General features: G+C 48.0%; 1 protein-coding gene across 2 annotated transcripts in view; it reads left to right on the top strand.

Moving 5' to 3' along the window:
• Positions 1-4,099: 4,099 nt before the first annotated feature.
• The window catches only part of STK35 (serine/threonine kinase 35), a 43,878-nt gene continuing 22,736 nt past the window's right edge, over positions 4,100-25,241 (top strand). For both annotated transcript variants that reach the window (XR_003611607.2, XM_028118681.2), the window contains exons 1-3: positions 4,100-4,453; positions 5,045-5,642; positions 18,107-18,856. Coding sequence is in view for 1 of the 2 variants with exons in the window: in XM_028118681.2 (XP_027974482.1) it covers positions 4,145-4,453; positions 5,045-5,642; positions 18,107-18,819 (1,620 nt within the window). In the remaining variant the exon portion in view is untranslated. The remainder of the gene's footprint in view (positions 4,454-5,044; positions 5,643-18,106; positions 18,857-25,241) is intronic.

Here is a 25,241-nt window from a genome sequence, read left to right as displayed (position 1 = left end):
CCCTCCTCAGTCTCTTCATCTATAAAATGGGGCTAATGATAGTAACCACGTCACGGGATTGGCACGAGAATACTTTAATTCCTGTGGCTGACAGACAACTTTAGTAGCTGTTGGCAATTGATTAAAATAAGAAGAGGGTTCCTTCTGTAACTTAAGAAAAGCCATAATGAAGGGGGAAAAAAATCAGTCAAGCCACCAACAATGTTTCAAGCAGCCCAGCCCTTCTCACACACACAAAGATTTATGTTCCTCATGGTCCTCCCAGAACATCAGATCCAATCTCTCTTCTAAGACTCAGGTCGGGGGGGGGGGGGGGCACCTGGGTGGCTCAGTTGGTTAAGCATCTGCCTTCGGCTCAGGTCATGATCCCAGGGTCCTGGGATCGAGCCCCACATCGGGCTCCCTGCTCAGCGGGGGGCCTGCTTCTCCCTCTCCCACTCCCCCTGCTTGTGTTCCTTCTCTCTCTTTGTCTTTGTCAAATAAATAAATAAAATCTTAAAAAAAAAAAAAAGACTCAGGTGGGATCAGTAGCTGGGAGAAAACGGGAGAAAACTCCATTGGCCTTGCTCACCTCTGGGGCCAGTAATGGCGGGAACCAGGCCAGCACCATGCAGCTTTCCATCCTTGGAAGCTCTGAGTAAAAGATACAGGTGCTCATGGTGTGGCAGGATTTTGGTGGGTTTTTTTTTTTCACCTTTTAAATCAACTTTATTGCAGTATAATCTCCATACAATAAAATTCCATCACCCAGAAAAAGCTCTTGTGCCCCTCAGCAGTCAACTCCGACCCCAAAGATAACCATTGATACATTTTCTGCCGCCACAGATCAATGTTGCTTGACTTTATATTAATGGAATCACACAGCATGGACTCTTTTTAATCCATTTTTTACAGCTTTAACGAGGTAAAGCTGTAAAACTGATGTACATAAACGGCACCTATTTAAAGTGTAGAGTTTAAAGTGGCTTTAACACATTCCCCAGCCCCAGAAACGATCACGAGGTAACTTCCAGATAATAAACATATCCATCAGCCCCAAAAGTTGTCCTCATGTACCTGCGTCCCCACCCCAACTACTAATCTGCTGTCACCGTAAATTGGTTTGCGTTTTCAAGCACTGTAAACAGAATCATGTAGTCTGTACTCTTCTGTGCCTGGTTGCTTTCATTCAGCATGATTATTTTAATTCAACCATGTTGTTGTATTCCTCCCCAGCCACCCCAGCCCCCACTCCGGCAGCATCTCACCGTGTAGGAAGACCCCAGTTTGGTTATCCATGCACTTATTGGTGAACATTAGAGTGTTTTTACAGTTTGGGATTCTTACGGAAAAAGCCACTATAAGCTTCTTATGAAAGTGTATTTGTGAAGATAAATTTTCATGTATCTTGGGTAAATACCGAGGCATGGAGGTGCTGGGCCATAGGGTAGATGTATATTTAACTTCATAAGAAACTGCCAAACTTTTTTTTTCCGAAGTGGTTGTACCACTTTACACACTCACCAGCCGGCTGAAGTTGAACATCAAGCTTGTTCCTGTCTCACGGCTTCTATACTTCTTCCTGCTTCCTTAATGTCTTAGCACTAGTTTTAGCATGGCTGGCTTCAGGTCCCCCCAAATTCATATGTTGAATTTATAAGCCCCAGTAGCTTAGAATGTAACATATTTGGAGATAGGTCTTTAAAGAGATGATGAAGGGGCACGTGGGTGGTTCAGTGCCTTAAGCCTCTGCCTTCCGCTGGGGATCTCGATCCCAGGGTTGTGGGATAGAGCCCTGCGTCAGGCTCCCTGCTCAGCGAGGAGTCTGCTTCTACCTCTCCCTCTGTGTGCTTGCTCCATCTCTCTCTCAAATAAATACATAAATCTTAAAAAAAAAAACTAAAGAGATGATTAACACAAGCCCATTAGGGTGGGGCCCTAATACAATATGACTTGTGTCCTTACAATAAGAGGAAAAGATAACCCACACAGAGGAAAGACCTTGTGGGGACACAGTCAGAAGGTAACCACCTTCAGGCCAAGAAGAGAGGTCTCCGGGGTGAAACTAAACCTGCCAACACTTTGATATTGGACTTCTAGCCTCCAGAACTGTGAGAAAATGAATTTCTGTTAAGCCACCCAGTCTGTAATATTTTGTTATGGTGGCCCTCGCAAACCAACACAGAGGACTTCCCATCACCATTTTGCAACCATTATAGTAATAATTGATTCAGGCAAGAATCATCAATGAACGCTAAAACCAGTGGGCAGAGAGTGAGATGAAAAACAGGATAGTCTCAAAATATCTTCCCCCAAGATACTTATTAATTACAAAGGGAAAAACAGCAACTTTTCAGTGGAGTACGTTGGCGGACATCATCTTAACCAAATGATCAAAGTTAATATCACTAATTTTGGGACAAACCAAGCCATGTGCCTTCTGATGTGATGCACTCAGGACATAAATTTCTTTCAGTGGCATTCTTGCCAAAAATGCATAACCTGAATCTAATCAGGAGAAAATAACAGTCAAATTAAGGACATCTACAAAATAACTCGCCAGTACTCTTCAAAAATGTCAAGGTCATGAAAGACAAAGGCTGAGGAACTAACCGCTTCTCCAGATTAAAGGACACTAAAAAGACCAGACAGCTAAATGAAACCTGCGATCCTGAGTTGGATCCTGGCAAATGGCTACATTATTGGGACAATTAGCAAAATTTAAATATTAAAGGTGTATTAAAAGAATCATATCGTTAAAATTCCTGATTTTGATCATTACCCTGAGATTCTGCAAGAGAAGGTCCACGTTCTTAGGACATAGACACAAGAAGTACATCAGATAAAAGGGCATAATGTCCGGAAACCCACTCCAAAATTATTTAGGGGAAAAAAGTATACGTACATATTATATACACATACACATACATAAGAGAGACTATGATAATGCAAACATAGCAAAATACAATGTTATTTTGGTTAAAAGTATATCAGAATTCTTGTGTTCACTTCGGCAGCACATACACTAAAAATTGGAACAGAGATTAGCATGGCCCAAAGTATATGAGAATTCCTTACTATTCTTGTAACTTACATGTTAATTTGAAATTTTACCCCCTCAGAATTATAGCCTTTCAATGACCACACAATCAGAAGGGGCCTGCTCCCAAACCCAAAGCACTTTTTCACTCATTCTTTTTCTCCATCATACTTATCCATGTCAAAAATTATTCTATTTGTTCAGTTAATAGTATCTAACATTTATTGTGTGCAAGGCCCTGTCTTGTTCTAAGTGTTTTAACTGCACAACCACAGTGACTCAACTACTGTTCTTCCCATTTTACAGATGGGAACTAAAAGACATAAGTTAATTAACTCGCACAAGATCACCCATATCATCTGTCTCCTCCAGGGGCGTAGACCCTCAACTAAGGTAGATTGTCTTGTTCACTGCTCTTTCCTCAGAGACTCAGAACAGTGCCTAGCACATTAGAGGAATTCAGTAAATACCCAGATTTAGTTTAAAAACAACGGGTACCTACTAGGCATTGGAGTACAAAGCGGTGAACAAAATAGCACTTTCAGCCTTGCACCCAATTAGCCACTTATTATATTATATATATTCACATATGCTTAGCCACTCTTAGTATATGTATTTATATTTTTATATTTATATATAAAATGTGATATATATATATATATTTCATTTGGTGCTATCAACACTGGGAGGTTAAGGTCCAATCAACCCTTTTGCAGAACAGAAAACTGAGGCACGGAACCGGACAATGATTTGCCCAGAATCAAAGGGGCTATTGGGAGGCAGGGTGTGGATTCCAGCCCAGTCCGGAAGGTTCCCAGGCACTGCCTATGAATCAATCAAACCGACCAATCCAATCAACCAATCAGTATTTATTAGGCGCCTACTGCGCGCGGCGCCCCTCTTCATCCAGCGAAGGCGAGGAGGGAGGAGGCTGTGGTGGGCAGGCAGCCGCGGAGAGCCGGAGCACGCAGCGGATCGCGGGAATTTGGCGCCTATTTTTTGTTGGCTGGGTGTTCTCGCCTGTGATTGGGCCCCGGCGCGGCGTGCCCGGTGCGCCCGGCTGCGGCTGCTCTGTCGACCTTGGCAAGACCCAGGCGGCGCCGTACGCGACCGGCCTCCCGGGGGATGGGCCACCAGGAGCCCCCGCTGGCCCGACTGCGGGCGGGAGGTGCGGCTTATATAAACAGGTTATGTAAAGGGCTCAGCTGGCGCGAACACGTGGAGAGCCGCGGGAGCCCGGACGCCCGGTTCTCCCCCGCGAGCGCTGCCGCCACCACCACCCGTGCCGCAGCAGGCTCCGAAACACACCCGGCCCCAGCCGCCCCCTCTCGCGCCGCTCCGTACCGGAGGCAGCCCTGGCCCGGAGCGGACCATCCCCAGCCCGGGGCGCCAGGGGGGAAACGAGCCGCCCGGAAGTGGAGGGGCGCCAGCCAGGTAAGGGCGCAGTCTGCGGAGTTAAAGCAAGCGCCGAGGCTGGAGCCACTTCCGTCCCCTCGGGCGCTTGAGGAGGGCAATCGGGCCCCCAGTTTGGCGGGCTCAGGGACGCGGAACTTTTAAGCCAACCTCCTCCACCCGCCGCCCTCGGGGACTTGGGTTGGTCCGCCGAGCACCGTTCAGGCTTAATTCAATGGACTGTTTACACCCGGGAGAACCCAAGGCGGAATGCGGGGAGGGGAACCCCAGGGGGGACCAGGTAGGGAACAAGATTTCCACAGAGTTGCCCTCTTAGGGCAATTTTCTTAAGTCGTAAAGACTGCTGGTCCTTGTTTTTCCTGTTCTTGGGCGATAAATTAACGGGGAAGCTGGGGGTGTTTTGCTTTTCTTTCCGGTTCCCCCTCTGAGCCACAGCCTAGTGGTTTCGTCCTTCCCGCTTTCCCCTCCCCTCCCCCGTTCAGTCAGCGGCGGCGGCTTCCGTCTTAAAGGGGCCGCAGCGGCCGAAGGAGGTGGAGGTGGGGCGCCTCGCGGCCTGCGCTCCCTTCCTCCCCGCTTCGGCCTAGTTGGTTAAACCGATTCTTTCGCCCGCAGGTCACAATCCAGGGTCCCGCTCCTCCGCGTCCCGGGGCCGGACGGAGGGATGAGGCAGGGGGGACCCAGGCAGCGCCGTTGCTGCTCCCCCCGCCGCCCGCAGCCATGGAAACGGGGGAGGAGGACGGCACACGCAGAGGTACACAAAGCCCGGAGCGGAAAAGGCGAAGCCCAGTGCCGCGGGCGCCCAGCGCGAAGCTGAGGCCGGCGGCGGCCCAGGCCATGGATCCGGTGGCGGCCGAGGCCCCGGGCGAGGCCTACCTGGCGCGGCGGCGGCCAGAGGGCGGCGGCGGGTCGGCACGGCCGCGGTACAGTCTGTTGGCGGAGATCGGGCGCGGCAGCTACGGCGTGGTTTACGAGGCAGTGGCCGGGCGCAGTGGGGCCCGGGTGGCGGTCAAGAAGATCCGCTGCGACGCCCCCGAGAACGTGGAGCTGGCGCTGGCCGAATTCTGGGCCCTAACCAGCCTCAAGCGGCGCCACCAGAACGTCGTGCAGTTTGAGGAGTGCGTCCTGCAGCGCAACGGGCTAGCCCAGCGCATGAGCCACGGCAACAAGAGCTCACAGCTTTACCTGCGCCTGGTGGAGACCTCGCTCAAAGGTAGGAGCGCCGCCGGCCGTCCCGCCCACCCGGGGCCTGGACCCACTCCTCTGGATGGCTCGGCCCCAGCGGACCCCCAGGCCCGTAGGCCCTGGTCCTGGTCCTGTCAGCCTGGGCCCAGACACGCCCTCCTAACCGGGGCCCAGACTAATAGGCCCTCCTCTCATCTCAGGACCCCGGATCAGTCCCTGGCACAGACGGGGGCTGGTATTTTCATAAAAGGGGGCTCATTAAGTGCTCACCATTATTTTAGTTAAGTGCTCAGGGAAGGTGGACTGTTATTATCAAACTTTTAGCACTTTGGAGTTTCCACGGGGGGAGTGAGGGGTATTGGGCTGAGTTGGTGGAAGAACTTCAGAGCCCCCTCTCTAGGGCCTCTTCTCTTTCCCTCCTAAAGCAAACAAAAAGAACTTTACTGGACCCATCCACACCCCCTCCCTGTCTGGTTCCAAATGTCCTGACACCCTTCAGCTCCACCCCCAAACTCTTGCTTCCTAGTCTTCCGTTTTCCTCTGAGACCCCCAGCCCATCCCAAGGCAGTCAAGCAAACTGGCAGGCTTCCTGGCTAAGTCCTCTGGGGCCTGCTGAATAAACCACCCCCCCAGGTGGGCCTAGAGCTGTCACATAACATGTAACATCTTTTTTCCTCCTTTCCTCCTTTTTACACACTTAATCTTTTTCTAAACCCCCTGAGGCTGGCTGGCTTGGGTGTTTATAGGGAAGATGGGCCTCAGGGAAGCAAAGGGGATTTTGCAGTCATGGGAGGGCTAATCCTAATTTCTGGGTTGTAGCTGCAGTTAGGGAGTGAGTTCATCTTGAGTGCCCAGTACTCGCATGTCTTGTTCAGACTTAAAAGTAGCTAAGGATCTCTAAGGAGAGGAGAGGGCCAGGGGGCTAGAAAGGTCTTAGGAGACTTTCTCAGAGGAGAGGTTACTAATCTGAGTCCCAGCTATGTCCTAGATGTCTTACAGAGTGACTTTAGGTAATAACTTTAAAAGTAAATCCTCTCCTCTTTCTATAAATGGAGAAACTAAGGATTAGAGGTAAACAAATATAAGTTGATGAGGTTAATCAGCTTGTAAGGGAAGTTGGGTTTCCGTACAGTTTTTCAGAGCCTAAGTGACATAAACCCAGACCTGTCTTGATTCAAGGCCTAGATCCTTTCAAATGGGTAATGATGCCCTCACTTCCCCGAGAATAAACTGGAACTGACCTTTAAGAATGGGTAGGATTTGGGGTGGGGTTGGGCAGGGCATTTTGTTTGGAGTTTTTGCCCAATTTTAAACTCCCGCAACCCATCCTAGGAGAACCTGCCACCCATCTCAGGAGAACTCTGTCCCATTTCAAGTCAGTTGTTTTGACAGTGGATTGAGGGATATGATCAACATCACCTGGGGTCCTTTTTCAGCCCTGCCTCATCCTTTCGGAAAAAGCCCACCCTTTCTCCCCAGGGTGAATGTATTTGTTTTGAAGAGAATTTCCATGAGAGTCTTTGAAGCTTACCTGTATCCTAAAAGCTCTTCACTTCCATTCTCAGACTGTCTTCTCTACTGTGATTAACGAATAGTCTGGACTTCATAATACATGACTGCCTTGGGATGTGGGAATTCACTTTGCCAATGATCCTCTTCTACCCTTTAGTTCATTGAGGCCAGTCTTGAAACTTCCACCCAGGTGTGAAGTCTTGGATTCCCCTCCTTACGTATAAATACTGTTCAGATGTGTAGAATTTGTCAGAACTCCACAGTAAACAGTGGCAGGATAGCCTCGTGGTTAATACCGTAGGCTTTGCGGTTAGGCTCACTTTAAGTCATGGCTCGTCTGAACTGACTACATGAGGCATGGGACAAGTTGTTTAAAACCTGTGGGGAGCATTCCTTTATCCATAAGATAAGGGTGCCTGTGTCCTCGAGCTGCTGTGCAGCCTGGGAATGCCCCTAAGTGCTCTGATAAGGAGGAACTCAGCAAGTTCAGTCCACATTTGGAGTCCTCTTCATCATCCCTTTTGAGAATTCACTGTGTTCTTGTTCAAGTTTGACGGTGGAACACATCCTATTGTCTGGGTTGTCAGTAACACCAGGTTGAGAGAAACACTGGTATTTTCTGCCTCCCTTTGTGAATTAAAACAGGTCTAGAGAAACAGAATAATTTTGCTATAGGCCACACACTTCAATCATCCCTTTCAGTTGGGAGTCTTCAAAATACTTGAGCCTCTACTATGGGTCAGGTAATGTTCAGGGCTCAGAGAGCAATAAAGGAAATGGTGCACAGCCTCCCTGATGAAACTGACATTGAAATTTACATGTCAAATGTTGATTTAGCAAGCAGTAAATAGGCATTGTTTTCTGCTATTAGTATTAAAGTTAAGAACAAAAAGACCCACATTGCTCTTAGGTTAAGTTTTCCTGCCTTCAGCTTCCAGAATTGAGCAGTCTTAATCAGTCCTGGGGCACTGGATTTACAGCATGCTGATATCACTCAGAAATGTTAGAGCTGGAAGGAATCTTAGAGATAATCTGGTTCAACCCTGTCACTAAACTACTGTGCAGTCACCTTTTGCCCAGTCTTTTGCAATTTGGAATCATTTTGAAATAGGCCAAAAAAGTGTTAATCTGCCTTAAAGTCTCTTTTGAACTAAATTTACATAGCTTTACTGAGTCCTCATAGTAGCATTTTGGGCCGGGCGGGGGGGTGGGGTGGCACAGGTGGCAGCCTTTCCCCCAAAGGAACTTAATTTGTAGTTTGAGGACCTGTGGAAGACTTAAGTGCTCATCAGAGTCATGGGAGGAAAGGCAAGTTGTCTGGTTAACAAGGACTTTCTACAGAGTATTGCACAGGATTAACAAGAATGATAATCTAGAGTTATCTAGGAATTGGCAGAGAAGATAGGCTTGAAAGAAGGGCGCCTAGGACCATGTAGACAGGTAGAGAAGAAATGGGATTTATTTTACAATGGGCCAAATAGGGAATAGTTGGGTTTTTTCCCTCTTCAGGATCAGCGCTTTAGTGAATACGCAGAAGGCATCTCTGTAGTCTTTAAGAAATTATTTGACCTGTAAATCCAGTCTCAAAAAGAAAAGAGAAACTTCTTAATGCAGTTCTTAGTCTTATCCAACTTTGATAGGCTTCTAGGTCTCCTGTCCTTCCTTCCTTTCTGAACATAGGCCAAGCACATAGAGCATTATGTAGCAAACAGAAGTTCCAGAGTCAGCAGTGGTCTTAGAAGCCTGATCTGGTCTTCTGTTTCATAGGGAAGGAAACAAGCCTGGGAAAGAGACAGGACTTGCCTCATATGAGTTAGTGGTAGCATTCAAACCAGGCTCCCAGACTTTTTTAAACCAGATTAACAATCCTGTAAATTATTTGGTGGATGCGTTGATGTCTTTGTTTATCTTTTAAGTACTTGTCACAAACAACAGGAGTTAAAACATCAACAGTTTGCTTTTACCCCCTTGCTTCCATTGCCAAAGGACCCTGTCCTGAATGCACCTAAAACTAAATTCAAGATTGCTGCCACTTAGAAGACAGCAGGCAAGCCTGAACTCATTGTCAAACTAAACTCAAATTCCTGCGTGCTCTCTAACGCACACACTGATCCTTCTGACAAACAGCGACGAATAAGGAGTTTATATATATATATCATCTCCAGGACAAACCCAAGGCTCATAAGACCAAATAAGAAGTTTGGAAAAGCTGGGGGTCTAGCTTATCCCATCTTGGTAAGACCCTAACTAGTTCTGCTTTACCGACTATTTCATGTTTACTGTGCTCAAGAGATCTTTAGGCGGCTTCACATGGTGGGAATCTAGGCCCTTGGGAAGTCTGGTCTGTGCCTTTGTGCCCAGTGATGACTGTGAGCCAGGCACTGCGGGAGAGCCTATGGCAACGTTTCCTCCATGAAGCATGCAGAAGACACAGGCCCAGATGACCACAGTTCAAGGTCCCGAGAGGTGGGTAGCCTAGAAAGTGAGGCAGGAGTTAGTGTGGGGAGGGAAACTGGGGTCTTAGTAGTGGACTGGCTGTCAGCCTGCACACACACCCCCCGACCCCAGTCTGTTGAGTGCCTAGGAAAACCTGAGGCTCAGAGCTGGCCCACCCCCGCCCAGACCCCTAGAAAGCAACTCTGAATTCTCTACTATGGCTTGGGCCTCAGAAAAGTGGAGAGCTGGGGGGTGATGTTCAGCTACTCGGACATGATCAAAGGTGTCATTAATGGCCTTGGAAATTAACGGGACACAACAAACAGAGCGCTAGCATTGACTGGGAGTCCGAAGGTTTGGGCTCCACTGTCACCATTAGTAAGAGCTGCAGCTTACTGATTGCTATGGGCCAGGTGCTGTTCTAGACTTTATACCCATTAACCAAGTCAATCCTTGCAACCCCCTTTTGAAGTCAGTGCTATAATTACCCCTATTTTACAGGTGAGGAGACCCAGGTTAGTGAAATTGCCCCATTTAAAACAGCTAAGCAACCAAGCTGAGGTCCAAACACAGGCATTTCGAGCTTGAGTCCGCACTTTCTAACTGCTGTGCTGCACTCTTGGGACAGGTGGCTTAAATTCTGGGTTCTTCTGTTTTTCTTGGTTGTTAAATGGGCGTAATCACATTTTACTCAGAAACTAATGGCCACTGTTTATTTTTTAATTAGGTGCTAATCCGTACTTGGCACTGCCGGTCTCTACAGGTGCCTCCCCTGTGTCAGCTGCCAGGGACCCTGTTCCTCCTTTATGGTCTGCCCTTGACTGTCTTGAGACAACCATGCAGACTTCTCTTTTATTGCTGCCTGCCTGCCTTCTGTGTGCACTGGGAATTTTAGCTATCAGCCTCAGGAGACAGGAACAACCCTTGGCTTAATTGAGAGTTTTGGCTAATTGGGTTGCACGGGATAGGCTTTTTATAGTGTAAATTTCCAAGAATTGCTTAGCTTCCTATAAAACATCAGTTCACTCAACTCAAATTTGGCCTTTGGTGGGGTCCTTAGCGACTCAAAATTTTTGGATTCTTACCTTGTTGTCTTTAACATCCACATTCTGCATGCCTCCTACTAGAACTTTCCCTGTGTCTTTTTTTTTTTTTTTGTAATCCTCCAGCTCACAGTTCTCCTCTTGTTTCATTTCACCCAATTATTGAGCCCCTGCTATGTGTGAGGCGGACCGAGAGGAGCGTAGAGACTTGGTCCCCCCGCCCCTCACCGTGCTCAGGCTCATGGAGGAGATGGACAGAACACAGCAGATGTTACTTCACCACAGCCTCTGAGAGGTGCTCTAGGGGAACAGTGGCCAGGAATGTGGACTAAGTTTAGGGGAGGGAAGGATGGGTTGTAAAAGGGTAAACAGAAGCAATCCTGGCAAGAGGTGAGGCCTAGATTAAGTGGGAAGGCCCTCGCATGTGGAGAGAAAAATGGGCCAGGGCTGCCAGGGATTACTTCCCACTCTCTGCTTGGCTGGCAGAGTCTGCATTTTAACAAGACCCCTGTAATGTCCCAGTCCTAATAGCTAGGCTTAGTATTTTCATGTTTGTGCTCATTTAATCCCCCTACTTGAAGTTTGGTGTTTTTGTAACCTGGTTTTATACAGGAGAAAATCCAGTTCCATCAAGGTCAAGTAACTTGTCCAGTACCACCAGCGAAGGGTCAGGCTCTAGATCTACATCCAGAAGCTCCTTCCAGTTTTCCGTGTGCTTGACCTGCTGCCTTATGACTGCCCGAGGGCTGCCTGCCCCTGGTGTCCAGACATATTAACATAATTAACACCCAGTAGTTGTATGCTCCGGTGTCCAGGTGCCATGCAAAATGCTTCCTGTATCACAAGCCTTACAGTAGCCCCGTGAGATGTCTCCCAATTTATGGATAATGAAACAGATTCATAGGGTCTTAAGACCTTCGCCCAGGGTCACGTAGCCATGGAAGTGAACAGTGGGGGTGCTGACCCTGGGCCTGGCAGGCTCTGCAGCCCTTGTCGGCAGGCTCTGCAGCCCTTGTCTTTTCTGTCAGGCCTGCAGGTTCTTGGCCTCTTGGCCTCTGTAGGACACTGTATCTTGTCTTGGCAGCCACCCTAAGGGGTTGATTGTCTAGTGCACAGTGACATTTGACTAATCTTGTGAAGTACTTTGAACACACCCTGTGTGTTGATACTGGACCCAGCCTCTTTATAGTGACAGGACACAGCCCAAGGTCATTGAGCCGGGGACCAGGGCTTGGTCTTTGTGCTCATCTTTCTTTGGAAGAAGAGCTTATCTTGGGAAGGGTCCTTGTCTTCAGCTTCTCAGGACTGATTTTCAGCTAAGCCAATTCTTTAAAATACATATATTTATATATAGCTTTTAGCTAATCAAAAACAGGGCTGGCTGTAGTCATAATGAATTCAGAGTTCATTTTTCTAGGGTTTTTTTTTTCTAACCCTTTTTCTTAAGATTATAATTTTATACTCTATTTTTCATTTCACATTAAACTTGTTTCTGACCTGTTATGTGACCTCCTCTTTTGACTTTTTTTTTTTAAGATTTTATTTATTTATTTACACAGCGAGAGAGGGAGCACAAGCAGGGGGAGTGGGAGAGGGAGAAGCAGGCTTCCCGCAGAGCAGGGAGCCCGATGCGGGGCTCGATCCCAGGACCCTGGGATCATGACCTGAGCCAAAGGCAGACAGTTAACGACTGAGCCACCCAGGCGCCCCTCTTTTGACTTTTTTATTTAAGTAAATTAGAAGTATAACATGGCCCTTTAAAGCATTCAGTCAAGTGGCAATACTGTAATTAACCACTAACTCTTCTTGGACCATTCTTTTCGATCCTTCGCTTTTACTTTGTTGTGTAGAATACCCATTCTGGGTGCTTCGGGGGCTTGCTGTGCCCTTTTTTTTGCTGTTGGTGATAAGGGTTTCGTTCGTTTCTGGTTTTTGTGTTTTTGGTACTCTTAGAATAAATTCCTCGAGTGAGTTTTTTTATGTCCAATGGATTGAACAATTTTAAGACTTGTGATACATACTGCTGAACTTAGCACATTTAAGTCAAAATCCTAATTAGTTCTCTACTGAAAAATGAACCTGCAGTTCGTGTGATTGGATTATCAACACGAGGGACTTGGTGAACATGAAACTCCTTGGGGGCATATGTCCGTGAACTTAACAAAAAATCTGTGTCAACGGTGGGCCGTGGAACATTAGGCTGTAGGATCATGGTTAGGAATCCAGACTGTAGAGCCTGGGCCCATCTCTTACTAGCTGTGAGACCACAGGCAAGTAATTATTCTTGAGCCTTTGTTTCCTCCCCTGTAAAAGGGGATGTAACTATGGTCTCAGTAGATAGGAGTTTGGAGTAAGAAGAGAGGATTGCCTAGAGTACTGTCTCCATGCTTCCTTCGTGTCACAGAAGACATGTGATGTTACTAAGTTATATTGATTCAGGATCTCCCCCCGCCCCCACCCATCTCTCCCTTGCCAGTCCTCACTTCTTGGGGTTTCCAAAACTCCTGATGTATCTCTCAGCTGCCGGGCTGCCTTCCATCTCTAACTCCTCATGCCTGCAGAGGGAACTTGTAGGAGGGATTCTGAGACCTGCTCTTGCACATGGCCTCATCTTGGTGATCAGAACCCAGCGTAAGCAGCTGTGTTCGGTAGTGTTGTTAGCAGCCTGTCTTACTTAAATGGTAGGTCTTAAACTTGGTGACTTAAGACTCTGTAAGCAGGATATCGTTCTAAAATGTGTCAAGAACTTTTAGTTCCCATTTCTCAGAGTTTAAGTTCAAATCCTTCAGTCAGCCAGACCCCGTTTCTTAGGACCCGACTCCAGTGGCTTCACCTTCAGCCTCCTTTCTGCACATCTCCTGCTACATCTTTGATATGCTGACCCCAGATGACTTGGGTCCCGAGCTGAGAGCTCACACCCTGTCTGTGGTGTGCTCACTCTCCATCCTGGGAGACTCTGCTCAAGGGCCACTCCTGAGTGATCTTCAGCCTGCCTCTCTCCTAACCACCTTGCCCACTCCTTGGGCGGAATTGCACCCTTGTTCTCATCCCTGTGGGCTGTCATTCTGCTTCTAATGACCAGAAACCTGAACGAGGGCAGAGACACTGCTGATCTCATCTCTGGTGTCTCACAAGCAGCGTGTGCCCAGGAAGTGTTTAAATGGAATTGACTAGAGTTAGGAAATCCCAGTTTCTGGAGGCAGCTTGGGAATAGGCTCAGGAACCTCTGGGTATGTTGTATCCCTTTCTAGGAGGTGCCTTCTGTCCCAACGCTCACACTGACTCATCCTTATGCCGAGCCTGCGGGCCTCAAGTTTCTGAACAAAGCAGGCCACATTTTGTTGGGAGACACCTGCTTGACTTGTTTTTTTCCCCCATTTTCTCTGTCTCCCTGTGAACTGTGGCATGGAATGTTTTGAAATAGAGTATAATCTGTGGTCTCCAGGCTGTTGGACTTGAGGGGAAGGTAATCAAACTGTCCTGAAGGTGGGCCTCTCTTTAATCACAGTGCATTTCCTAGCCCCCCCTGGGACCCGGGTGACAGCATCGTGTTGGTGGAAGGACTTGGCAGTGGAAGCTCATGTCTTACCCAACCAGCCATGGCCGTGAGCTTGGGCAAGTTACTTAACCTTCCTTTTAGTTTGCCCACCTGTAAAAGCGTGTCCAGAGAGCAGAGACGGCTCACATAGTGAGCCTATGTAAAGGGCACTTTACATAGTCCCTGGAACCCAGTGGCCTCTTAGGTGAATTTACCTCAAATCCTTAACATTTCCAGGGAACACTCCATCTCTCTTTAGCTCTGGGAAGCTAAATCTTTGACTCTTCCTCACCTTACAGAACTGTCAGGCTGTACCAAACAAGGGAATTATAAAATTTAATTTTGTTTCTATCCACTCAAAACGTTGTAAGCTTCATGTGGGGGTTCTGCTCTAGTTGGTACATGTGTATTCCAGTTCTCCATCCTGAAACTGGAGGTAGCCACAGGCTGGCTTGGCAACCATCGGACCAGCTGTGAGATGGATGGGCACTGATGCTCCCTGGGACGCCCTGACCTTCACGAGCCCCTACTGACCGGTGGACCCCAGGGATGTGTCTCCAGGAATCCGTGTCCTTGCAGGACCATGGTTTGGTGATCCCTGGAAGTTTGAGCACTTTCCCTTCCCCAGTGTGCAGTCACCATGGTAAATTAGAAGACAAGAGCTGTGGCCAGTCAGAAGAGGGAAGTTACCTGGGAGGTCAGGCAAGCATCAAGTAGGTTGGCATTTGGGCAGGGGGTGAAGGTACACATTCAGATGCACCAGCAGAAATTTGGGGAGAAGGAAGGCTTTCTAGGGAGGGAGCACCTCAAACCCGCCTGGTCTGGCTAGAACATGGGCTTAGCTATTTACGGCCAGAGAAATATGATAAAATCATCCACTTTCATTTTCTGATTTCAACGTCCTGTTTCCTAGCGCTTCACTCCGTGGCCTACAGCACTGGGGTTATTGGGATCGGTGGCTTCCTCGGACTTGACGGAGGCCCAGTGGAGAGGTTATTGATGGTCACGATGTCCTTTCCCCAAAGTATCTGAGGCCCTGCAGAATCTGTTTCTTGTCTGAGACTTAACTCCCAGGAGTATGTGGTGTCGGTGTCCCTCTGAATGGGGTGGAGGCAACAGAGGCTCACAGAGCTTCGGCCATCTTCCCCAACCTTTGCCCAAGGTCCTTCCTGTCGTTTCTGTCTCCCCCATGTTTCCCTTCGAGCTAGGAGCCTACCCAGTTAGCCAGGGCACAGAGTTGTCATCTAACCCCAGACTCAGCACCTTCTCGCCTGGGCATTTCCTGTGACTTCACCCTGGCTGTCTTCTCAACAGAAATGCATCAGGTGCCACGTGTCCTCCATCCTACTGTGAGGTGGGCAGGGGCCCAGGTGGGCAGTCTGCCGGAAGGAAAGGACTGGAATTGTCGCATGCCTCTGCTGTTTGTGAGTGGGCAGCAGGGGATTCTGCGTGAAAACCCATGCTGCGGTTCTGATGAAATGAGCCCACAGCCCTGGCCTGTGCAGGGAAGTGCTTCTTGTCTCTGGGACAAGTGCTGCCTTCCCTGGCTTTCCATTCTGTCATGCTCCCTGATGCCGGGTTGGGTTCTGAGCCCGCTTCTTCCTGTCCAGCACTTTGCTCTCAACAGACAGCCCCCTCCTGTAGCATCTCCGGAGCTCAGCTCATTCCCCGCCCTGGAGCGAGCTCTTCAGTCCCTGGCACATAACCCCCCTGCCCCCAGGGCACTTGTTTACCCTTCTTTTCTTTCCTTGGGTCCTCATAACCTGGACTTAAAATGTAGTCTGTTTTGTTGACTTGTTTTCTTTTTACTTTAGTTGCCCTGGTTACCAGCTTTGTATATAAAGTAATCACCATTCCCCACCCTTTACTTCCCCACTGTTTCAGTGAAAAAGTTACGCTGTTTTCTGATGGTAGCCCTCGTGGAAGGAATTTGATGGCTTTTTAAACACTTCCTTTCTGGCTGTACCACCAGCAGACCTTTCTTGCCCTCCTTTTTACGGGTCTTTACTCTGGCATTGGGATGGATTTGGGCTTTAGATCACCGCATCATTTCGCAGTGTTTTTAGATAAAGAGCCTCAGCCCACCAGAGCCAGTGACCTAGAAAGAGGATTATGAGATGGGAAAGAGCTAATTTTAAAAAGAAAACGCCCCATCTGCCCTAAACAGGTTCTACCTGTGTTGCTTTGATTGTGAGTAATATAAACAAACAAATTATATAATTACAGGGGAAGTGAGGTCTGTCTGATCATGGTCAAAAACCCAGAGCTTTTGCCTTGTCCATCTCTCGTCATCCTGCCTCAGCCTAGAACTCCCAAAGCACTGACTTTTGTAGACTCGGCTTTGGCAGAGGCTATGTAAAGAGATGTAGCTCTTGTTTTCCTGGTGGAATGGAGACCCCGTACTAGGGATGAGAGGACTGGTCTTCACGCTCAGTCTTTGGACTGATCCATATGACCACCCATGGCAGGCCCCGCCTTTTCATCAGCAAGATAAGACTTCTGCCTATTTAGACTTTGGGGGCAGTTATAGTCCTCAAATAACTTCCACAGAAGGACTCCGTGTGCCATTAATTGCTTTATAAAGGACATTGGGAGTTGTTTGGAGATGCCAATCACCAGCTCTCCTGGAGTTTCTGTGGTTCAACAAAAGGAAAGACTTTTTTTTTTTTTAAGATTTTATTTATTTGTGAGAGGGAATGAGATAGAGACCATGAGAGGGGGGAGGGTCAGAGGGAGAAGCAGACTCCCTGCTGAGCAGGGAGCCCGATGAGGGACTTGATCCTGGGACTCCATGATCTTGACGTGAGCCGAACCCAGGCGCCCCAAAAGGAAAGACTTCTTGAAAGGCAGAGCTGGAGTGTCAAGCCAGCACAACTTGATTCTAACTTATGTGTGCTTTGGACCCCTGTTCCCACCAGACTTCCTTCCTGTTTATACCTCTCCCATGTTCCATTATCCATCCCATCTCTCAGCCTAGAATTCTCTTCTTGCTTCTCCCCACTGATCTACTGCCTGTCCTGTAGGTGGAACCCAGGTCTTGCGCCATCTGACTGCCAGATCTGGCAACTCCTACCCACCCGTCACTGCTCGTAGTAAAAGTTGACCTTGATGCAGATACTTAAGATGCTTGCTGGCTTATATACTTACCTGTTATCTCCTTGAAACTAAGCTATGTAGAGAGGAGGGGCCTGTTACAGACCTAACTTGTGCTAGGCAGATACGGTGGGTGAGCAGGAAACACTGGAATATGCCTCTAAAATAAAACTGTAGTGCCATTCTAGGTGCATCCACAAGAGTCCTGCAAGTTAGGAGAGAGGGGAGGAGAGGTCCTTTGCCTGGTAAGAATTAACAGACATTTTTATGGCCTTCTTGCACCCTTGCCCTTGTCTCATCGGCAGCCCTGCGAACCATGGGGGGGGGGGGCGGGTGATGCTGGTCGAAAGGCGCTAGGATGAAACTGGCTTCCCAGTCACATAGATTGGAGTCCCTGGACTCTTAAGTCTCTGGGGGATGAGGCTATTTCCGTCCTTCCCCCTGGGAGTGGGGAGGGTGAATACTAGCTTGAAGGTCAGGCCAGTGTAGGTATTCTGTAAGTGACTTGTGGCCGTGTACAGGTGAGCCAGCAGAAGCAGAGACTTGGAAAGGTGAACTAAGTGCAGTTGCCTCCTGGTTATTCATTGAACCGGTCAGCAGGCACCGGGTAATTCCACAGCCAGGTGCTTGACCCCAGTGTCTGCAGCCTGTGTCATTCCTTAGCTTGTTAGCCCTTGACTCATTCCATGTGAGTAGAGCTGGGCCTGCTTGGTGCAGTGTTGGCTCTGTGTGGGGTTTGCTGGTCCTCTTGGATGGGAACCTGGTCACCACTGTCCCATCGTAAGTCCGCTGTGCTGCATGCGTGTCGTCTGAGAGTGGTGTGGATGTGTCCATGGCACTCAAGCTCTTTCCGGTCTTCCTTCGATTTAGGAGAAAGGATCCTGGGTTATGCCGAGGAGCCCTGCTATCTCTGGTTTGTCATGGAGTTCTGTGAAGGTGGAGACCTGAATCAGTACGTCCTGTCCCGGAGGCCGGACCCAGCCACCAACAAAAGCTTCATGCTACAGCTCACGAGCGCCATTGCCTTCCTGCACAAAAACCACATCGTGCACAGGGACCTAAAGCCAGACAACATCCTCATCACCGAGCGGTCTGGCACCCCCATCCTCAAGGTGGCAGACTTTGGACTAAGCAAGGTCTGTGCGGGGTTAGCCCCCCGAGGAAAAGAGGGCCATCAAGACAACAAAAATGTGAATGTGAATAAGTACTGGCTGTCCTCAGCCTGCGGCTCAGACTTCTACATGGCCCCCGAAGTCTGGGAGGGACACTACACAGCCAAGGCCGACATCTTTGCTCTGGGCATTATCATCTGGGCAATGATAGAAAGAATCACTTTTATTGACTCTGAGACCAAGAAGGAGCTCCTGGGGACCTATATCAAACAGGGGACCGAAATCGTCCCTGTTGGTGAGGCGCTGCTAGAAAACCCAAAGATGGAGTTGCATATCCCCCAGAAACGCAGGACTTCCATGTCTGAGGGGATCAAGCAGCTCTTGAAAGATATGTTAGCTGCTAACCCACAGGACCGGCCTGATGCCTTTGAACTTGAAACCAGAATGGACCAGGTCACATGTGCTGCTTAAAATTCAGGGCAAAGCATCTTGAGTGTTTTTAAACTAGGTGAGTGTACTCTTTTTGTTCTGCATGCACACTTCCCGGACTGGATTCTTCATCTCGGGCCTTACAGCGGGCCCCGTGGAGCTGGGGGGAGCTGGAGGGTTGAAGACAACCGAGTGCTTATTGTGAGAGGACCCGCCCGAGTCTTGAGGAGGAGAGCTGTGGGGGGAGTGAGAGCTGAAAAGGCTAGGAAAGTTCTCTGAGTGGACATCGCATTTGAGCAGAGTCTCGTGTGTTTTAGAAATGCTTTTTCTCGTCAATTAATAAATGCTTACTGGAGAAAATGTGCAAAAGAGATACGGACAATTTTTTTCAGAGAATAAACGTTATCCATAATTGTATCGTTCCTATTCACATGTCCAATTCTGCACAGTTGAGATCGTGCTATATTTAGGTACAGTTTTGTTTCCTGCTCTTTGAATACTCATCTGAGCATCTCCCCAGGTGATACTTTGGAAGTTTGGTTTTCAATAATTGACGTCCCATTATATGTACAATGTAACCGTTCTCCTATTTTAGATATCTGATGGGTTTCCTTCATTTTAGATAGTGTAAATGATGCGTGAGTGAATGTTCTTATATGGAAGTCTTTGCTTATTTAAGAGATTGATTGTGGGCTTTCATTTGTCAAGTGTTGTGCTAGGCTCTGGGGTAACAGCGGTGATAAAATTCAGAAAATGCCCCCCCCCATCCTCATGAATTCTGCAGCTTAGTTGAATTAGGGAGAGAAACATTGATCGTTATTTGTCATAGGTGCTTTACAACAAAGGAGGAATGATATTAAGGGAAATTAGCCTTTTAGGTGATGGTGCCCCGAGGCAGGAGTAGGGAATTAGGGGGAGCACTGCAGGTAAAAGGAGTAACCTCTGCAAAGGACCTGAAGCCTAGCACACTTGAGCGCCTCCGCCAGTTTGGGGTAGTGAGAGAGCAGACCTTTGGTAATCAGACAGTGACCTGTCAGGAGAGTTAGGCAGAGCTGAGGTGGAAAATCCAAAAGTGTGTACCGGGCAGGGCAGTGGTCGTTGAGATGGACCAGAGTCTGAGGTGTGAGCAAGGGACATAAGATCAGAAATAAGGTGAAACGGGGACCCTGGAATTTGACCTTAGGAGGCATTTGGGAGCCACGTGCAGACCAGAGCAGAAGGGTGCAGCGTTAAGGACTTCCGGTACATGCGAACGGAGTTGAACCAGAGCCTGGGAGACCAGCTGGACCAATGGTTTTATTCCCACTGCGAGTAAGGAGATGTTGTTGAACCGGAAATTGAGTAGCACCGAGGATGGAGGAGTGCCTGGATCATCGTAAGGGCAGGCAGTTGGCAAGACAGCCAGCCAGATGTGGAAGCAGAAGAAAGCAATACATTGGGAGAGATTGATGGCAATAGATAGAAAGGCTGGCTGGTGTATTGGTCAGATTTGGCTTGTTTTCAGATAAGGCAGCCTAGCTTTGTGGGAAGGGATAAGAACATTTGACTCTTCCCATATATGCCAGGTGGGTAGTAACAATTTGTTTCCCCTTTGCCACCCTGCAAGGGGTTAAGTCATTTATTCACTGTCCTTCTAATTTAAGTGCAGGTGTATCTTACTCATGACCCTCCCCACATCCTACCTTTTTTCTTAATCTGGCAAGCTGGAAATAAGCTATTCCTACATTTGCTAAAGCCTTGAGATGAGGTGATGAGGGATGGTGCTAATCCCAGGGGTCACCCTGGGCCCAGAGCCATCCATCGCCGGGGTGGGTTCTTGGTCCCTTCCTTTCCCCCATCGCCCTCGGAGTGTTGGTTGCTGTCGGTGAGTGCTGAGCGGAGCCTGGTCACGTCTGTAGTGTTCTCAGTGAACTTACTTCAGGAGCGAGCCACTAGGTTTAATTCTTCCTTCCCAGAAACATTGAGCACTTTGGCAGATGGCAGGCCAGTTTGCCCTGCTGCCCAATGAGTGAGAGTGTTCTCCAGAGCTCGGTTTGGGGTAGTGCCGTGTTAGAGCCCAGAAAGGGTTGGCGAGACCACGTTTTAGTCCTGTTTCATGCCACCACTTCTCGTTTCCAACTCATCCCTTCCACTTTTAAAAAACCTCTTAGAGGGACACCTGAGTGGCACAGTCGGTTAAGCACCTGACTCTTGGTTTCGGCTCAGGTTGTGATCTCTGGGTCATGAGATCGAGATCCGCTCAGGGTGGAGTCTGCCTGAGATTCTCTCCCTCTGCCCCTCCCCCCCCATAAATGTGTGCTTGCGCTCGCTCTCTCAAATCTTAAAAAAAAAAACCAAACCTCTTAGAATTCAAGTTTTGTCCTGGGGTAGGTTGAAGGTTGTCATTGGGAGAGACCTGAATTTGGGTTAGTATTGTGGGGTTGTCAAAACTAATTGAGATCAGGTCTCCATTTGGACAGCCACTGTTGGGATTTGTGCTGGTTTGCAGGGCAAAGTACTAGCTAAAAGAAGGGTGATTCCTTCAGGTAGGAGAAATAGGTGACGTTGACAGATGAGGCACATAGCCCTGCTGAGTGTCCCAGGCTCTGACCGCTAGTGACAATATTTGGTGCCTATTTGATCCGTAGCCTAGCTAGCCTGTCCCAGTGGGGCATTTAGATTTGTGGACCTGGGCCCAGGTCTGTGTAACCAGGAGCTGACCCTCGTAGTGCCAAAAGCTTCAAATCACTTGCGGTGTCAATGAGCTGTGTCTTGCTGGTTAAGGAATCAGAGGCTTGAGTTGGAAAGAGCTATTGTCCAAACTACCCCTGCTTCCCCACTTAAGTTTTATAGACAGAGAAGCTAATTTCACGTAGTCAACATATTGACAGACTATTTGCCAGGGATTATTTTAGTTACAGAAGATATTTTAGTGGATAAAATAGACAAAAATTCTTGCAGTTGTGGTGCTTACATCCTGGTGGGGAGATAGACAATAAACATAACGTGTTTGAAAATGCTAAGTGCTCCGAAGGCCTTAGAGCAGGACAAGGGAGATCAGAATGCTGGGAGGTGGAGGGTGGAGGTGTATTTTTAAATGGAAGAGATCAGGGTGGGTCTCTTGAGACAGTGACCTTTTGAGTAAAGGCTAGGAGTTGAGAGAGTGAGTCATGAGGATTTCTGGAAAAAGAGCATCCCAGACAGAGGGAACAGCCAGTATAAAGGCTTGAAAGCTGGATAGAGAGCTGGGAGGGGAGTGTAGTAAGAAAAGAAGCAAGAAAGGTAACTAGGAGTTAACTAGAGTAGGCCTGTAAGGCCACTGTAAGGATTTGGGGGTTTGGGCCTGGGTAGGATGGAAAGTCCTGAATGCGTGTTCGTTCAGCTGTGGGTTAGCTGATCTTTTGAAAGGATCCTTGTGGCTACTGTGATAAAAGTTAACTCTAGGGGAACAAGGGAGGGGAAAAGATGGGAGGCTACTTAGGGGAACAAGGGAGGGGAAAAGATGGGAGGCTACTGTGGCAAGCCAGGTGAGAGGGAATGGTGGCTTTGAACAATGGAGCCCGGGAGGGGATAGTAGACTTGGGGTGAATTTTGAAGTCAGCCAACCATTTCCTGCTGGATTGAATGTAAGGTGTGACAGAGGGAGTCAAAGAGGACTTGGAGGTTTTGGCCTTGGAAGCCCTTGGAAGGGTAGAGTTGCCACCAAGTGAGACGGGAGGGACATGGAGAGGAACGGGTTGGGCTGGAGAAGGTTAGGCTTTGCTGCCATGTGTAAGTTTGCAATGCCTATTTAAAATCCAAGTACAGAGGTGGAGTGGGTAGTTGGGAGTCTGGAGTTCAGGGGAGAGATCTGGTCTAGAGATAGAGATTTAGAGATGGCCAAGGCACCAGCGGGGGGATAGTTTAAAGAATGGGCTCTGGGCCATCTCACAGTGAGGTTGGGGAGAAGGAAAGGAGCCGGCGACATAGAAGACCTGGGGTATGGTGTCTTGGAAGCAGGTGAAGACACGGTGAGGAGAAAGTAATTGGCCGTGGCCCATGTGCTGGTGGGTTGAAGGAGATGGGGACTGAGGATTGACCTTTGGCTTTAGCCAAAGTCATTCGCACTCGTGAGCAATTTTGGTGGCACGTAATGAAGAGAACCCCTCAAACCACAGCAGGTTTGAGAGGGAATGAAAGGGAAGAAAATTGAGACAGTGGGAGTTGACCAGTGATTCTCCAGGTTTTTGGTTTAAAAGTCCATTTATACTTGAGAAATTGTGGACTCTAAAAAGCTTTTGTTTGGGGTTATATCTATGGATACTGGTAATATTAAAAATTAAAACCAAGAAATGTTTTAAATGTTCTTTTCAAACAAAAATTTAGTGAGTAGAGTGGCATTGTTTTATATTCTTGCAGATCTTTTTACTATCCGCCTTAATAGCTGGGTTCTCATAATTGCTTCTGATTTTAACCTGGTGCCATGTCACTCAGCAGGTGACCTCTGCAAAACTCCATTGCAAACCTAAGAGAGGATGTGAAAAAGGCACACATGTCTTAGTGTTACTACGAACAGGGTTGGTTGGCTTCATGGAGTCCCGCACTCCAGACTACACGTCCGAGAACCAGTGGTATAGGTGACTCTTCCTGAGGAATTTTCTGTGAAGGGGAGCTGCTGAGAAGTAGGGGGCAGCTGGAGACCTAGAAAGAAGGAGTTATTCAAGGTCCCAAATGAAGGGGCAGAACTTGTGTGTCCTTACTCCTTGTCCACGTTCCCATTAGACCTGTTATCGTGGCTCAGACTCCAGCTGCATATAGGAAACACTCTTTGTCCCTAGCGCAGCATAATGCAGAAGGGTCTCTGTAATCTGGGATTGTAGATTTCAGAGTGGTGTTCAAATCAGGGCTCACTGGTTTTAGTTTTTTTGCAACAGTGAACAAATGCACTTTGGGTGGGAAACATGGGATTCCTCTGAAAGGAGTGTTGCCTACTGAACTGTCCAGGACTGAGTGGTTCCATGTTTGGGGCTTACTGGCCATGTGACTTCAGGCAAGTTATTTTACCTCTCTGGGTTTTATCATCCATTAAACGGGGGTAGATCCTGTTTACCTTGAGGTTGTTGGAATCACAGGAGGTTATAAAAGTGCCCTATATGACCTGCCTAAATGAAACGCTAAATTTTATTTTATTTATTTTTTAAGATTTTATTTATTTGACAGAGAGTGACACAGCGAGAGAGGAACACAAGCAGGGGGGGTGGAGAGGGAGAAGCAGGCTTCCCGCAGAGCAGGGAGCCCGATGCGGGGCTCGATCCCAGGACCCCGGGATCATGACCTGAGCCGAAGGCAGACACTTAACGACTGAGCCACCCAGGCGCCCTGAAACGCTAAATTTTAGATACACACTTCGGCTTGAGGTGAAAGTATTGTCTTCTCTTTGTCTCTGAAGACAGTGGTCTTTAGTAGCCTTGCTTCAGAGGATTTACCAAGTAAGCTTTTTTTTTTTTTTTAAACAAAGCTGGACTCCAGGCAACTGTGGCCAATTGCTTGTTCCAGAAAATTTATCTATTTTTAAAGATTACTCAATGGCGGATTCTCTCTCTCCCTTATTTGTCATTTTTTAAAGATGTTTAATAATTCCTAGTGTTTCCTCCCAGCCAGCCACAGACCTTACCCAAAGTGGGTAAGCTAAACTGCTGTTCTAGGTGCCACCGCCCACCTCTGTTGCCAGGGAGGGTGTTGTAAGATGAGGGAGTCTGCGTTCATGGCCAAGTTTGCTGTCTCATAGACGAGCCTCAGTTACTAGGGCCTTTGATAGTCAGGGTCCTTGAATGACATTTATTTGGAGCAGGCAGCTCAGGCCTGCTGAAGGAAATCTAGATGTTGGTGTGGCCTGAAGGGTCGTAGAAAATATTCTTTGTTCCATATGTGATCTTGGTAGCTGCCTAACATCAGAGGAAAAAAAATCCAGCCTATTGTTGAAGTAATAAAGGATATATTTATTCTTGGCATGAGGTCCAAAGATGTGGCTCTGGGCTCATATGCTAGAGGACCTGAGTTGACCCCTTGACCTGGGCTTCAGATTCTTCTTGTTTTTATGAGATTTGAGGTGAAGGTCCCCAACCCGCTAGTTGGACCCCTGATGGTCTTCTGGGGATTCACAAGCTTCAGCTCATCTAACAGGCAACAGCATGTTGGCTCACATTGAAGCTGTAGAAACCAATACAGAACACTTCTTTACTTTTTGGCAGAATTATACCCCAATTGTGTCACATTATAGGTGTCGAGTTAAAAGTGATACTGGAAACTAAAAAATGGAAAAGAAATTCTTAATGTGGTTCATTTTAAACAGCAAAGTTTTCAAAACAATCCCCGGAGGGTAAATTAGAAACGGGTTTTCCGTGAGAAGTTGGGAGCCTGGGACAAATAGGTATTCAGGTCCCCTCTCGGTTGAGTGTGACTTCCTTGGCCAGCCGCGAGGAGAGATGTGAACAAATCCAGGAGCA

Source organism: Eumetopias jubatus, unplaced genomic scaffold, assembly GCF_037043125.1.
Source record: "Eumetopias jubatus isolate StellerSeaLion01/CBP00866 unplaced genomic scaffold, mEumJub1_p1.0 scaffold_9, whole genome shotgun sequence".
NCBI lineage: Eukaryota > Metazoa > Chordata > Mammalia > Carnivora > Otariidae > Eumetopias > Eumetopias jubatus.
Note: the sequence above shows the minus strand (reverse complement) of the source record. Positions and strands in the feature narration are given on the sequence as shown.